The 16,241-nt window shown below is 39.0% G+C and overlaps 1 protein-coding gene across 3 annotated transcripts in view; it reads left to right on the top strand.

Annotated features, from left to right (window-relative positions):
• Positions 1 to 16,241, top strand: part of mphosph8 (M-phase phosphoprotein 8) — a 49,500-nt gene that overhangs the window by 13,800 nt on the left and 19,459 nt on the right. For all 3 annotated transcript variants that reach the window (XM_072577426.1, XM_072577428.1, XM_072577427.1), the window contains exons 4-7: positions 4,528 to 4,633; positions 10,376 to 10,627; positions 11,789 to 11,914; positions 15,371 to 15,459. In XM_072577426.1, the coding sequence (XP_072433527.1) occupies positions 4,528 to 4,633; positions 10,376 to 10,627; positions 11,789 to 11,914; positions 15,371 to 15,459 (573 nt within the window). The remainder of the gene's footprint in view (positions 1 to 4,527; positions 4,634 to 10,375; positions 10,628 to 11,788; positions 11,915 to 15,370; positions 15,460 to 16,241) is intronic.

Here is a 16,241-nt window from a genome sequence, read left to right as displayed (position 1 = left end):
AAGCTGTACAATTTTTTCACATCCTGTTGTACATGATGGACAATGCAATAACTACCAACAGGTGGAAACTCCATGAATATCGCTATTCTTGCTCAGTCTACCATAAAATCCCTCCAGTATGTGACAGGCCATTCAGCCCAACAAGTCCATCCGACCCTCTGAAGAGCATCCCACCCTATCCTTGCAACTGTAGGCCAATCCATCTAACCTGTAAATCTTTGGAATTTGGGAGAAAATGAGAGCACTCGGAGAAAATCCAAGCAGACACTGGGAGAATGTGAAAATGTCATGCACACAGTCATCTGAGGCTTGAATTGGACCAGAGTCCCTGCTGCTGTGAGTGTAATTCGTGAGTTTAATTCATCAGTGCAACAGACAAGATTGAAGCATTTGCAACTATCTTCAGTCAGAAGTGCTGATTGGCTGATCCAACTTTGCATCCCCTTTTACGTCTGTGATACCGGGGATATTTCAGTCAATTAAATTAATTCTAAGTGATATCAAGAAATAGCTGAAGGCACTGGATTCTGCAAAATCTGTGCACTGTGACAGAATCCCAACATTAGGGCCAAAGGCTTTTGCTCCAGAACTACCTTTTGCTCCCAGACAACTTGTTCCAGTGTAGCTTGAAAGCTGGCATCTACTCAACAATGTGGAAAATTTTTCCTAGATATGTCCTGAACACAAAAAGTAGGACAAATCCTGTTAAATAGCCCTAAAGTCAGCCAAATAATGGAAGGAGTTGTTGGTAGCAACATAAAGTGCAAAGACATAACCTGCTCATTGACACTTTTTTTTAGTTTAGAAGGAACGGTGATCTAGTTTCAAGTCTGGATGGTGAGGTGTTTAGGCAAAATCTTGTGGGCTGTGGTGTTCCCAACTATCTGTTGCATAGTCCGAGATTATAGTATTGGTGGCATTGGAAGATACTACCTAAGGAGCCATGGTGAATTTCTGCAGTACATCTTGTAAATAGTATGCACTGTTACTGACCATGAGTGTGGATGAATTAAATGTTGTGAATGTGGATTCAAGCAGGCTGTTTTGTCCTGGCTGATGTCAAGCTTCTTAGGTTTTATTGGAGCTGCACTCGTCCAGGCAAGTGGGGAGTATTCCATTGCATGCTCAACTTTTACCTTGTATATGTCCTACAGACTTTGGGGAGTCAGGAAGTGATGTACTTGCTGCAGATTTCTGAGCCTCTGACCTGCTCTTCTAACCACAGTATCCTTGGATGCTGCCTGACCTGCTGCGCTTTTCCAGCAACACATTTTTCAGCTCTGATCTCCAGCATCTGCAGTCCTCACTTTCTCCTAACCACAGTATCTACATGGCTAGTACAGTTCAGTTTCTGGTCAATCCACAATATTGATAATGGAGAATGTTGGTGATACTGTTGAAGGATTTAAAGGTTGTTGGTGAGGCTACTTTTGGAGTACTGTGTAGAGTTCTGATCATTCTGCTATAGAAAGGATATTATTAAATTGGAAAGGAAGCAGAAAAGATTTAAAAGGATGTTATTTTGACTGTAGGGTTAGAGTTGAGAGGCTAGATAGTCTGGGACTTTTTTCAGTGATGTAGAAGTTTGAGGGGTGACCTTGTAGAAGTTTATAAAATCATGAGGGGCATAGATAAGGTGAATAGCAAAGATCTTTTCTTTAGGGTAGGGGAATTCAAAACCAAAGGGCATAATTTTAAGGTGAGAGGAGAAAGTTTAAAAGGAACTAGAGGGGCACCATTTTCACTGAAAGTTGTTCACATGTAGAATGAACTACCAGAGGAAGTGGTGGATGCAGGTACAGTTACAATTTTTGAGATTTGGATAACTTCATGAATAGGAAAGGTGTAGAGGGCTATGGGCTAAATGCAAGCAAATGGGGCGAGTTTAGTTTGATCAACTTAGTTGGCGTGGACGAATTGGACTGAAGGGTCTGTTTCCATGCTGAATGTGTCTCGGTCTATACATGTTAATTGCCACTTCCCAACCCTCACCTGGACATTGTCCTGGCTTTGACCAGATATGGGCTGCTTCAGTATCTGAGGAGTTCTAAATGGTACTGAACATTGTGCAATAATCAGCAAACCTTCCCACTTCTGACCTTTTTTGATGGGCATTGAGATAGCTCAAGAAAGTTGGGTCTAGGACACCACCCTGAGGAATTAAATTCTTGTGGTGGAGTGGAAATGTCCCTACCTCCTGAGTCAGAAAACCTGGGTTCAACCTCCCACTTGCACTAGAGATGTGTGATAACATCACTGAACAGGTCAGTGAGACAATGTCTACTTTTGAAATTCTGCAGAAATGTGCTGGACCTCAGATGATTGACTATCATATTCTTTATGCCAGCTATGAACCAACCAGTGGACAGCTTCCCTTGAATCCCTTTGATTCTAGTTTTGCTGAGGATCCTTAATGCTATACTCTGTCAGATGGAACATTGATGTCAAGGGCAGTGACTTCCTTCTTGTATCTGGAATTCAGCTCTTATTTTTTGTCCATATTTGAAGCAAGGCAATAACAAAGTCAGGAGCTGAGTGGCCCTGGTGGAACCCAAACTAGGTGTGAGTGAGCAGTATTGTTAAGCAAATGCTGCTTCAAACACTTTCCATCACTTTGACAAATTGTGGTAATTCGCTTGATTGGCTTTATCCTATTAATTGTTCACAGGTAGATACCAGTGCAGTTTTTCACATTATCACTCTTTACTAGTGTTGCAGCTGTACTGCAACAGCTTGGCTTGGGCACAACAGGTTCTAAGGTCTTCAGTGCTGCTGTTGGAATGTTTTCATGGTCTGTAGTTTTTGTAGTATCCACAGTTTCCAGCTGATTCTCTATTGCTGTTGTTAATACTTAGAAAAAAAAATTGAATTCCTCTGTATGTCTGTCTGTTGGTCATAATGAAGAGATGAACCAACTATTTCCCCAAATGTCATTGGGTGCCATTGAAGTAGCAGCTTACTTTGTCTCAGGGAAGCTCTCAATCCAGTGTTGGGCCATTAAATATTGCGGACCCATATCTACTTTGCAATATGAAGCAATGTATTGCATTACTACCTATCCATTTGGAACTAGTGTGCATGGGTGGACCAAATGGCCTTTGTTCCTGTGAGTGTTTCTAAGTTTGAGTTGAAATTAAATAGAAACAAACTTAAGCACATCTGCAAATATTATTGTGGGCCACAGATGGAATTGGTTTCAAAGCAATTATTTTGTTTACCATTTAAGATACATGCTTGCCATGTCTTAACTTCAGTCTTTAGCACAGTAATACATTGCAGAATGAAAATTTTGCAGAAAGTTATAAAGGGAATGTCATTTTTTAAAATGGAGGTATACAGTTTGTAAATTATCATTTTTAATACGGTAAAATTTACAACTTGTGCCGAACATCCAGTTGACTGAAATCTGGAGATAAACGGTGGCTCGGTGGTTAGCAATGTTGCCTCATAGCATCAGGGTCCCTGGTTCAATTCCAGTCTCGGGTGACTGTAGAGTTTGCACATGCTCCCCGTGTCTGCGTGGGTTTCCTCTGGGTTTCTCCCGCAGTCTGAAGATGTGCAGGTCAGGTGAATTGGCCATGCTAAATTACCCATAGTGTCAGGTGCATTAGTCAGAGGGAAATGGGACTGAGTGGGTTACTCTTAAAGGGGATGGCATGGTGGCTCAGTGGTTAGCACTGCTGCCTCACAGCACCAGAGTCCCAGGTTCGATTCCAGCCTCTGGCAACTGTCTGCGTGGAGTTTGTACATTCACCCCGTGGGTTTCTTCCCACAGTCCAAAGATGTGCAGTCAGGTGAATTGGCCATGCTAAATTGCCCATAGTGTTAGGTGCATTAGTCAGAGGGAAATGGGTCTGGGTGGGTTGCTCTTTGGAGGGTCGGTGTGGACTTGTTGGGCCGAAGGGCCTGTTTCCACACTGTAGGGAATCTCTAAATCTAATCTCTTTCTCAATGAGACATTTCTGGTTTTCATTAGTCATTTGTGGGGAGACTATCATTTAAAGACTTTTTTTCAAAGCTTTACATCTTGCAGTCATCAGAATTTCAGAAGAAACCCAGTTCAAGGGAAAATTGGTTGGCATGAAGAATGTTCTCATGGAGAGTGCATCAGTGAACAATTTGACAATTAACCACCAAGTTTCGTTTGAGTTTTGAATCCGGTAGATTGACTCTGGACAGGACATTGCCCTGAGAAATTAATCAGCAACTCAGGGTTGTCATTAGGACTTATTGCGGCACACCTGCATTTATTAGAAATTGCATATTAACATACATACCCCTGCATTTTGCATGCAATATGTACGTACACTGCATCAGTTACAAATCAGAAAAGTAGGTGATGGCAATATTCTAGTTCATTGAATTAGTATTCTTGTGAATTGTTCTGATGAGCAAAAGACAAAAAGCTTTAACAAAGTGCCTACTTGAAGCAATACTTAATTTCTCATTTTACGTAAAGTTTCAGCTTTTTATATTTTCTGTTTAAACATTAAGGTTCTTGGTTATAACTCTTGTTCTTTGTTTTAGTCTGTTTCCCGAGAGAGGTTAGGAAAGAAAGCTGAAGCACCCAAAGAAATGTCTGACAAAAAATTGGATATTGACAAAGGGCGAAAGGAACAAAGTGTGGATCATCGTAAGTACTAGTAGAGGATATACTGGTGATGTACCGGGGAGGTGATGGAATAAGTGGTAATGTAACTAGACTAGCATTCCTGATACCGAGACATGGATTTATATCCCACCATGCTAGCTAGCCTAATGATGACCTTTTGTTGATTATCAGCTGCTGTTGATTGTTGTAAAAACCCATCTGATTTGCCAATGACCTTTGGGGATGGAAATCTGGCACTACCTGATCTGTTCTACTTGTGATTCCAGACCCACAGCAATGTGTTTGACTCTTAACTTAAATGGGAACACCCAGGAAATCCAAGCAGACACTGGGAGAATGTGAAACTGTCACGCAGACAGTCACCTGAGGCTGGAATTGAACCCAAGTCCCTGGCGCTGGCGCTAATTCATCAGTGCAAAAGACAAGATTGAAGCATTTGCAAGTATCTTCAGCCAGAAGTGTTGATTGGCTGATCCATCTTTGCTTCTCTTTTATGTCCCCAGTATCACAGATGGCAGACTTCAGTCAATTCAATTCCAAGTGATATCAAGAAATAGCTGAAGACATTGGATTCTGCAAAATCTGTGCGTTGTGACAGCATCCCAGCATTAGGGCCAAAGGCTTGTGCTCCAGAACTCCATTTTGCTCCCAGGCAACTCGTTCCAGTATAGCTTGAAAGTCAGCATCTACTCAACAATGTGGAAAATTTTCCCAGATATGTCCTGCACACAAAGTAGGACAAACCCTGTTTAGTAGCCCTAATGTCAGCCAAGCGATGGAAGGAGTTGTTGGTAGTAACATGAAGTGCAAAGACATAACCTGCCCAACTGGCACTGATTTTAAGTTCTACCAGGATCACTTAGTTCCTGACGTCATTACAGGAGCCTTTATTAAAGCCTTTATTCAAACATAGATGAAAGAGCTGAATACTGCAAGGAAGGTTAGAGTGATGGTCTCTGACCTGACCTGTCCTGAATGCTGGCTAGGCCAGCATTTAATACCCTTCACCCTAAGTTTAACTCTGTACTCTGGGGATGGGCAATAAATGACCCTCCATATCCTCTTGAACTAATTTTTTAAAATGATGTTTCTATCATAATGTAATTTTATTATGTATTTTGATTACCATTTTCTCTGTCAAGTATCTTAAGTTTTAAAACTTTAAATTTTAGATATACTAATGTTTTAGCGGAAACTTCATACTGTCACTTATTGAAAGATGTTTAAATGAAGTAAGGTAGATTTAGATGTAAACATTTTCACTTGTCAAACAGATGTTAGAAATAGTTATAAGTAGTAATGGAAATAGAATTTATTGGTAAGCTAAATGAAAGTATTGTAAACATTGGCTTTTTCTGACTGAATAAATAGAATGTTAAAACAGTCGTGGAAGAAAATCGGGAAATAAGTGTACAAATTATGATGGGCTTCACAGAAGTGCACCAAAAAGCTTGTATTAAATAAAAACAATTCTTATAGGCTCATCATTATCTCTTGCCCTTTGTAGTCTATACCTCCTTGCGAGAAACTCGAGGAATCAATTAGTTTTAGTTTATAGCTTATTCATCTGGTGTGTTACCTATACTACATTGAAAGCCTGTAATGCCAAATCTCTGACCTTTCAGAGCATCAAGCTTTTATGTTCTTTTGGAGCTTGGTTACTGATTTAATTTTAAACCAAAATGTATTACCTAACCCTTACTAACATTCGATTCCACTTGTCACTTGTTAGCGCCTTTATCTAAGCTATCAAGTATCATTTCTTGCATCTTTTTTTTAGTGTTATCAAATATTGATTCTATCTCTTAATTTGCTATCATAAATATTTAATTATTATTACTATATGCACGGAATAGAAGCAACCTCCAGAACTGGCCAATCTTCTCTGCAAACAGAAGTCTAGGAAAAGGGAATCCCAAACTGTTTTGTGGGGCTTCTCCTCCTGAGTCATTTTTTTTTCTTTGTTTAAAACCAAATTAAAAACAAACTCTTGGTATGTCTTATGGAAGTTTTTAAAGTTGTGTTTACTGCTTTTAGATATCAATCACTATTCCTGTATCTTATGCTTTGATAGTTCCACAGCTCTGGTATATGGACTGTACCACCTCCCTCTGTTGCTAGGAAACATCAATGTCAGGATTGCCAGTTATATAAAAAATACTGCAGATGCTGGAAATCTAAAATGAAAACAGAAAATGCTAGAAATACTCAATATCTTCATTTAAGTACTGGTTAACATTTCAGGTTAATGATCTTTCATCAGATTCTTAAGTTTGCTCCTAATTGAAGATTTTGTATAACATTTTTTTGAATGAAAGTAAATTTTTGTATGGTCTTTGTGATAGCTATGCTACAGGGGTTACTCTATGTATATGACTGAGTGAATTGCTTATCTTGACTTTCTTTAGTTTAGTTGGAAGGAATTCTGAATATGGCTGCATCCCCCCATCTCAACTGGAAGCTTTGTTTTAGTATGGGGTTTTCTCCTTTTCCATAAACCTTAGGTCAGGTCTTGATGTGTCTCTTAAGCAGAATATTGTGTACATGATGTAACACCAAACTCCAAGCTCTCAGCTACGCAAGTTCTAACCTTGTAGTAGAGTCTAAAATACATGACTGTCATGGTCACAGTTTATGTATTCAAGAGCACAACTGCATATCCATTAAACTTCAACTTTGCAACTCAACTTAGACACCTACAAAATGTTATCACCTCTTGATCTCCTGGCAGCTTCTGAGATGGTCTGGTGCATCTCAATGCAGATAACCTGTGTTAAATGAATGGAAAATCTTTTCCAGTTAATAACGCATCCAAGATTCTACCTTGCTGTTGACACCAGCAATCTGCGGTTGGAACAATCTAGAATAAAAAAAAGTAAGTTAAGGCATACGGTGACTTCCATCTCTCCTACTGACACCCCTTGGGACATAGTCTGTGATTTTGATTGTCCTTTAAAAATACTTGGCAAAGCACTGTCTCCCCATATCCTGATCCTCTGGCTGGCTCTGAAATGACCTTGTCGTTCTATGGAATGTTGGAGGAGGGATATTAATAAGTGAGTTATGATCTTGCAAGGTGCCTCCCATTCTGGACATTTTAGCCTTTGCTCCTCTTTTAGGAAGATGATTCCAGAATGCTCATTGGAAAGCTCATTGTCTTTCTGAACATGATGAATGGCTAGGGATCTGAAAATTTTCAAGTTCAAAGATTTGTAGAACCCTTAAGAAAATTGAAATGGCAAGGAGAAATTGGTCAAAACATTGCTACAAAGACCAGCTGTATGCTTCAAGTTTGAATCATCATAGTAATAATATTGTGATATCTAACTCTGTTGCATGTAGATTTCTCAGGGTAACTATGATTACTGCATCATATCTAAGAAATGCACACCAGCTTCCCTTTTAGTGTGAAATAATAGTAATAGCTGGTTGAGTTGTGGCCTCTTAAAAGTCATCACTATGATGGATAGAACAAATTCACACAAGCAATGTGATTGTTTTTGTGTCTCAGTCCTTTAAATCTCTCTGTGACTCAACAAAATGAGATATTGAACTAAATGTAGGAACAAATTACTGCGGATGCTGGAATCAGTACTAAAAACAACAAATGCTGGAGATCACAGCAGGTCAGACAGCATCCATGGAGAGACAGCAAGCTAACATCTTGAGTCAAGGTGGCTGTTCATCAGAGTTGAAGTAAAGTTTGGAGGGGACAGCATTTATGCTATTTTTGGGATTGGGTGGGGTGGGGGGGGGGAGGGGGAGGTGCTAGGGGGTAATGAGTGTAGGTTGCCAGTGAAGAAAAGATGTTGATAGTTCAGATTAAGTGATTGGCATGTGAGAATTGCAGAGCAATAGTGTGTGTCCTTGAAAGGTCAGTAAATGGGATGGGGAGAGGGGATTGCATCTTGTGCTTCAAAACACAACAATATGCAGCTGAGTATCTGTTAATATATTAGTCAGTTTGCTATTGAATAGCAGAGCATTGAGAGCAGAGGAGGGTCAAGTAAACTTGAATGCTCCTAAGACAGCTGGGAAATTTGTTGATTTAGGTTATTTAGTTTTTTTAAAAAAAAGAATCACTTGGTAGTTTCACTTTTTTTTGTCGGTTTGTCACTGGTCATGAATACACAGTTAAACAGGGTGAACTTGTTTAGAAATTAGCCATTTAATATGAGAGTGTATAAGATGCACTGGCTTTGCACAGATTAAAGACAGGCAGTACAATTATTCAGGTATGAGATTGAAGTTGCATTTCGAGGAGTACTCTGGCATTTTCCCAAACCATTGGTACATGTCGCTTACAGGATGGAAAAGTAATTTTGCTTAGCAGAATCTCCAATCAGGTTGATGAAAAAATATCTTAAAAACTGAAGGCCAGTCAGTGCATCTTGCAGTGACTTGCTTTTAACAGTTTACTTCAGACAGATAAGAACTACTTGGAGCCGCACTGCTTGAAATCAGATTTCCAATATTCATAGCTGCAACTCACACCACCACCCCAAAAACACGCCTATAAGCTATAGTATGATGGAATCAGCTCAGACAGCAGTTGGATGTTGTCATGTCTTTGCAACTTACAGGAGAGCAGACGATCAATTTGCAATGGCCTGTTTCTGTTGCCTGCTGCATCTTTTCAGGCATCATCTGGTAAAGCATTTGGAGAGTGATTTGTTGCATGTATCAAGAGATGACAGAAGGCTTGCCACCAGAATTGTGGCTAAATGTAGTAGTATATTCTGGTGAAGTTGGCAGGGTATGTATGAACTTTGATGTCATTTTTCATTTCTTTCGAGTCTTCCATAAGAAATTAAGACTGATTGATTTCAGTAACCCTTTAAGTATGTAACCCTGACTGATTTCCTATTCATTCTGGCCTACAGCCCTGACTTTGTGTGCTTGCATAATTGAGTGCATATTGACCATCTTTGCCACTAATTAGCATACTTTATTTGAGAGGAAACTGTGGAAGTGAGCCATCCACTCTATCCCACCTTTGACCCCACCCACTGATTAACATATAATCTAGCCCAGGGTGGTTTGAAAATTAAGGTAACTAGCTGCAGTGTTATAATTTCTTATTATGCATCACAGTTGATTTCTGATGGTAGATAGGCTAAAGCAGTGGGATGTGTGGACATTTTTGGTTTGGGCGTTTGAACAAAAATGGTCTCATTCATTGTGTACTTTTGCCTTTGTCGTTGATTCTTGCTGCTTTTAGTGACTGGCAATAATATTCAATGACACAGATATGTGCTGTGGATGTTGGAGCAACGTGCAGGTATGTAATTGAGGCTCTGGTTTTCTGATTATAGTTGTATAAGCCTGTTCTTACTATAAAGCTGTCAGTTTTACAAATCAGCCAGAATTACACAGTTTAACCTTCCCTCCGAACAACTGTTCATGACAGTTATTTTTACATTTCAACTTATAAATTATCAATATAAGATAAGTACTTCTCTCAGACACTGGATTGCAACCAGCGAAAGTCAACTTAATGAAATAAATTAAGAAAATGTTCAATGTTGCCAAATTAGTTTTTCAGCAGTGATTAATGCAGGATTAATATTTGGGGTGTTTTACAGAGAGTTGCTGATTTTATACAGACAAAGCTATTTTTAAAGTGTATTGATTCCTTTGAATGCTGACAAGGCTAGAAAAAGGCCAATTAGATTAAGCTATAACTGTAAAGTTCTTCAAATCCTATCTATATGCAATTTATTGTGTACTTATTCTGTTTTTACCATCTTTTTGCTTTTATAGATAACAGAGAAATGAAAGGTCTTTTTGATAAGTTCCTGATTCCCTTCACTGATTCAACTGATGATGATGACAGGGAGAATAAAGACTCAGTTTCCCAAGGTTCTAAATTTGATGGGAACCGAACTAAAGGGAAGAAGCAGGTGGCAAAAGATAAGAAAAGTACAAAGGAGGAGAGTGATTGCAGAGTGCAGAGTGGAATTGAAGAGACTCAAGAAGTTCTTGATACCATGTCTCAGACCGAGGAAAATCCAGGTATAAACCAGACATTTTCTGGTCGTTGCAGAAGTAAATTTTATTTATTACCTTGAGTTACTATTTTGAGAAGGTGATACAATCATTTCATATTCCTCAGATGATTTTTTTTAAAACTTACTGTACTATAACTTCTTAATTGTTCTAGGTACTGTTTTCTGACGGGGGTATAGTTTTGGCATCAAAGTTCCAAACAGTTGAGCTCCCTCATTCTTATTTACATTGGAAAGGATTAAAGATAAACAGATAAAGATTAAAGATACACAGCCAGGAGACTATTGCTAATTTAGCATAGACAAGGGGGTAATGCATTCTGTTTTGTATGTCTTCATCCTGCACTCTGTTCACTCACTGAGTAGATGATCATGGTATTCCAGTCCTTGTAGGCATGTAACCTGCCTACCTGGGTCCAATATTGGAGAACAAAACTAATTCAAAATGTGTCCAGGGCAGGAAATACATCATGTTTTCTTTATAACATGACCCTTGCTCCTAATTGCTACTGCTATGCAGTGGGTCAGTGTACCTGCTGGCAGCCTATTCCAGACACTTGTTACTTTTTGGAAAAAGAACACCTGTTCCATGTTCACTGTATTGCCTCTGTTGAAAAGCTAAATTTATGTTTCCTAAGCTACTTCATTTTGTGAAACTGGAGTAATGTACCAACAATCATGCATCCAGCTCTTGCTTTCCTTCTGTAAACCACTGTTGAATTGCCTACAATCTACACTGCACATGCTCAGGTTTAGTTCTTAAGTTTGTATAAGTTTTAAATTAGAAATTATTCTTCTAGCTCGCTACCTCTGAATGTTTTCCAAGAGCATATATATTTCCAGCCTTGCAAGAGGACCAAACTTCAATACAGTACTAATGGTGTGCTATAATTCAAGACTTCTACAGTGATGAGTAATGCCGCCTTTCTGTATTCTATGAATACAACCCAGGATCCTATTAGCTTGAGCAACAGCTTTTCTGTATTGATCACGAACCTTCATAGACTTTTGAACCGTTCCACCTCGATTGTTTTCTCTTTGAACTACTTTCAGTGTCATTGCCTGGAAATTAAAAACAATTCCAGTTCTCCATTATTGTACTTATGTAGCAATAAATTGCATTATAACTGTTAATTTTATTCCTCTTTCTAATGTTTTCAATGTTTAGATGGAAAGCAGGAAATGCTTAAATTGGGTGTGGACCTCCAACTTGATTGGATGACTTTGGAAGATTTTCAAAAACACTTGGATGGAAATGATGACTTAATTTCTGCACCAAAAACAATATCTAATAGTGAGTTTCAATAAAACAACTTTTAGAATTAGTATTGACAGCATATTCAAATCATTACAAATTACTTTAAACTATATAAGTTACTTGTTTGCAATTAAAAGTTTTTGAGTTAAAGATTACATTTGGAATTAGTTTTATGGGTTAGTAATGTATATGTGAAATAATCTTTGGATATATGATATGTATTAATATTTTTTTAAGAGTACAATACTCAATTCAATTATTTTAATCAGTTCATACTATTACTTCAAAATGTTTTCATATCATAATGTCTTTCAAAGAATTGCACAGGTCTATGAGTAATTATTCAAAAATTCTTTTTCTGCATTGTTTAAAAGTATTGAAATTTGGCAGATTAACATTTTTTGGTAATTGGATGTAGAAATGCTTAAAATGGCTTAAATATTTTTTAAAGATATGTGGATTGTTGAACTTGTCAACGCTATGATCTTGGGTTTAGATGTTGAATAACCCAGGCAGTTCATTGTTAATATAAAAGTTCTGTTTCAAACATCAATACAAATACAACATTTATCCACATAATAATCTTTATAGTTGAGATCCAAGCTCAGCTATCATTTTATAGACTTATATGTAAAGGAGGATGAGTTTGAAATATTTCTTAACCTTGCCTCTGACATCATATGATAGAATAGTGTGCTAAAGCAGGCTTTTTGCCAACTGTGCCCCGAAATATATTTTTAACAAATGAAGGACATTTGAGTTCTGTTTCAAACTGGATAGTGTGCATCAGACAAATTATTTGACCACTTAATTAAAGTATGCTTGTATGCTATTGAAAATAATTCTTTCATGGACTATGGGCATTGCTGACAAGGGCAACATTTGTTCCCTCATTGCCCATGAGAACGTAATGTTAAGTTGCTGCCTTGAACTAGGGAGTACCTGCGTCAGTTTTCTGCATAATTCTGTTAGGAAGAGTGTTCCAGGATTTTGTTCTAGGTTCTTGATCTAGTAACAGTGAAGAACTGGTAATTTAATTCCAAGTAAGGATAATGTGTGATTTGAGAGGCAAGTTGCAATTGACAGTTGTTCCCATGCATTTGCTGCTCATGCCCTTGGGGGTTCAAATGATGCTTGGCAATTTGTTGCAATGCATCCTGTATATGGTACACACTATTGGAAAAAGTGAATGCTTGAGGGCGTGCCCGTCAAGCAGAATTTTTTTTTTTCTTTTTATGTTGAGTTTCAAATGTTGGTGGAACTGCATTCATCGAGGCAAGTGAGGAATGTTCCATCACAGTCCTGACTTGTACCTTGTAGATGGTGGACAAACTTTGAAGAATCTTCAAGGCATTTGACCAAGGTTTTACATGGTAGGCTGGTTAGCAATGTTAGATCATATGAAATCCGAGGAGAGCTAGTCATTTAGATACAAAATTGGCTTGAAGGTAGGAGGCAGAGAGTGATGATGGAGGATTGTTTTTCAGACTGGAGGCCTGTGACCAGTGGCGTGCTGCAAGGTGGTGCTGTGTCCACTGCTTTTTGTCATTGATATAAATGATTTGGATGTGAATATAGGAGGAATGGTTAGTAAGTTTGCAGATGACACCAAAATTGGTGGTGTAGTGAAGAAGGTTAATTCCAGAGTACAACAGGACCTTGTTCAGAAGGCCCGATGGGCCAAAGAATGGTGGATGAAGTTTAATTTAGCTAAATGTGAAGTGTTGCATTTTGGTAAGGCAAATCAGGGGAGCACTTGCACAGTTAATGGCAGAATCCTGGGGGGTGTTGCCAAATATAGAAACCTTGGGGTGCAGCTTTATAGCTCCTTGAAAGTGGAGTTCCAGGTAGGCAGGGTAGTGAAGGCGGCATTTGATACACGGGTTTGATTGGTCAATGCATTGAGTATAAGAATTGGAATATTATGTTGTGGCTGTACAGGACATTGGTTAGGCCACTTTTGGAATACTGCTCAATTCTGGTCTCCCTGCTATAGGAAAGATGTTGTGAAACTTTCAGAAAAGAATTACAAGGATGTTGCCAGGATTGGAGTGTTTGAGCCAAAGGGAGAGGGTGAATAGGCTGGGGCTGTTTTCACTGGACTGTCTGAGGCTGAGCGCTAACCTTTTATAGAGGTTTATAAAATCATGAGGGGCATGAATAGCCATGGTCTTTTTTTTCAGGATAGGGGATTACAAAATCAGAGAGTATAGATTTAAGGTGGGGGTGGGGGGGTGGGGGGGAAGGAAAGGAAATATTTAAAAGGGACCTGAGGGGCACAAAGGGTGGTGCATGTGTGGAATGAGCTGACAGAGGAAGTGGTGGAGGCCAGTACAATCGCAATATTTAAAATGCGTCTGGATGAGTACCTGAATAGGAAGGGTTTAGAGGGATATGGGCCAAATACTGGCAAATGGGACTTGATTGAGTTGGGTTATCTGGTTGGTGGTGCGGATGAGTCGGACCGAAGGGTCTGTTTCCAAGCTGTATGACTGTTATGACTCTGAGTCAGGAAGTGAGTCTCGAGGCAGAATTCTTCGCATCTGACTTTCTCTTGGAGTCACAGTATTTGTGTGGGTGGACCATTTCAGGTCAGTGGTAACCCCCGGGGTATTGATGTTAGGGGATGCAGTCATGGTGACGACATTGACCATTGCACTGTTGCTGTTGTCTCATTTGAAGTGCAGATTACTTGATACTTGGGTGATGCAAATTGTGATGTATTTGGGCACAGACCGTTTCAGTCTCTGAGAAGTTGCAAATAGTACTAAATTGTTTAATCATTGGTAAACATTCCCACTTCACATTTTGTTATAGAGGAAAGGTCACAGCAATGTTTGGGGACTGAGATTATTGGCCTCCAGCAACCACAATCATTTACCTTCCTTCATGCTAGGTATGACTTCATCTAGCAGAGAATACCTCCTGATTCCTATTGGTTTCACTTTTACTAGATCTACTTGATGTCATACTCAGTTAAATGTTGTTAAGGTCAACTCGTTTGCCCATGTTTGGACTAAAGCTCTAACAAGGTCAGGAGCTGAGTCACAGAGGTAGAACCCAAACTGAGTGTCAGTAAGTAGGTTATTGAGGGATTGAGGTGTCAGTACTGTTTGATAGTCTGTTAGGGACACCTTGCATAACATCATTGATCAACAGTAGGCTGAGTTATTGGCTGATATTTGGATTTGTTCTGTTTCTTTTTGACGGATTCCACCACTTGTACTTCAATTTTTTTCCATCTTCCCCAATCTGTAATATTAAGTGATATAATGTGAGCATGTCCATTCTGTTTCAAAGTACTGGAAAGCTGAATATGTCTTGTCTTACAGCACCGCCTATCTCAAAGTGCTAATTTGTTATTGTCCTCGTTATTTTGCTTAGAAAATGTAAATGTAGTTAAATCAGTTAAATGCAAATGTGAGGGTAAGGAAAGTTCCTAACTAACTCAAATAATTATTTTTACTTGATTTTATAAACTTGTTCATGTAGGTGTGTTGCGTGACGCAGTAAAAAGCGGGAACTATTTGACCGTAAAACTGGCTCTAAATTCAAGTGAAGAGTATAATCTAGATCAAGAGGTATGTATAGAGTCATCAAATCATGCAGCACGGAAACAGACCTTTTGGTTTAACTAGTCCATGCTGAACAAAATCCTGGACTAAACTAGTCCTACCTGCCTGTTCCTGGTGCGTAACTCCCCCAAACCTTTCCTATTTGTACTTATCTAAGTGTCTTTTAAAAATAACTCTGCCCACATCCACCACTTCTTCGGGAAGTTCATTCTACATGTGGACCACCATCTGTGTAAAACACTTGCTATACGTGGAAGCAGAATTTGTAATTCTCAGACAGCATTCTTTGCAAATGCTTATGTTTCATTTTTCATTACTATTCCTTCGTGACCTGTCAATAGACTTTGATAGAATTAGAGCTGTGACCGGTCTTGCATGATTCTGTTCTTGCCTATCCAGCTGTAGCTATAATGTCTCTTGCATTGTCTTCTCTTCCCATTCTGACATTGATTGTCCTTGGTGTTCTGTAGAATCTGTTTGCTCATGACACCCAGTTCTACCACACTACTGACTCTTGACCCCTCCATTTTGTCAAGCTAGCTCCTTTCACCTCAATAAACATCAGCTGCCTGTGCCTTGTCTCAGTTCATCTGTCGCAACCTTTTTGTTATTGCCAGACTTAGCTGCACCGCTTGTTCATCCACTATAACTTCATGTTTAACAAGAATCCCTGTGCTTGCTGGCTTATTTTCACCACCATTGCAACCTAAAAATGTTGTATACTGTTCAAATCCTCCTATGTCTTTGTTTGCTTTTTAACAGATTTACTTCTTTCCTCCAACTCTACT

This window comes from Chiloscyllium punctatum, chromosome 9, assembly GCF_047496795.1.
Source record: "Chiloscyllium punctatum isolate Juve2018m chromosome 9, sChiPun1.3, whole genome shotgun sequence".
In the NCBI taxonomy this organism is placed as follows: domain Eukaryota; kingdom Metazoa; phylum Chordata; class Chondrichthyes; order Orectolobiformes; family Hemiscylliidae; genus Chiloscyllium; species Chiloscyllium punctatum.
This window is presented reverse-complemented; position numbering and strand designations above follow the sequence as displayed.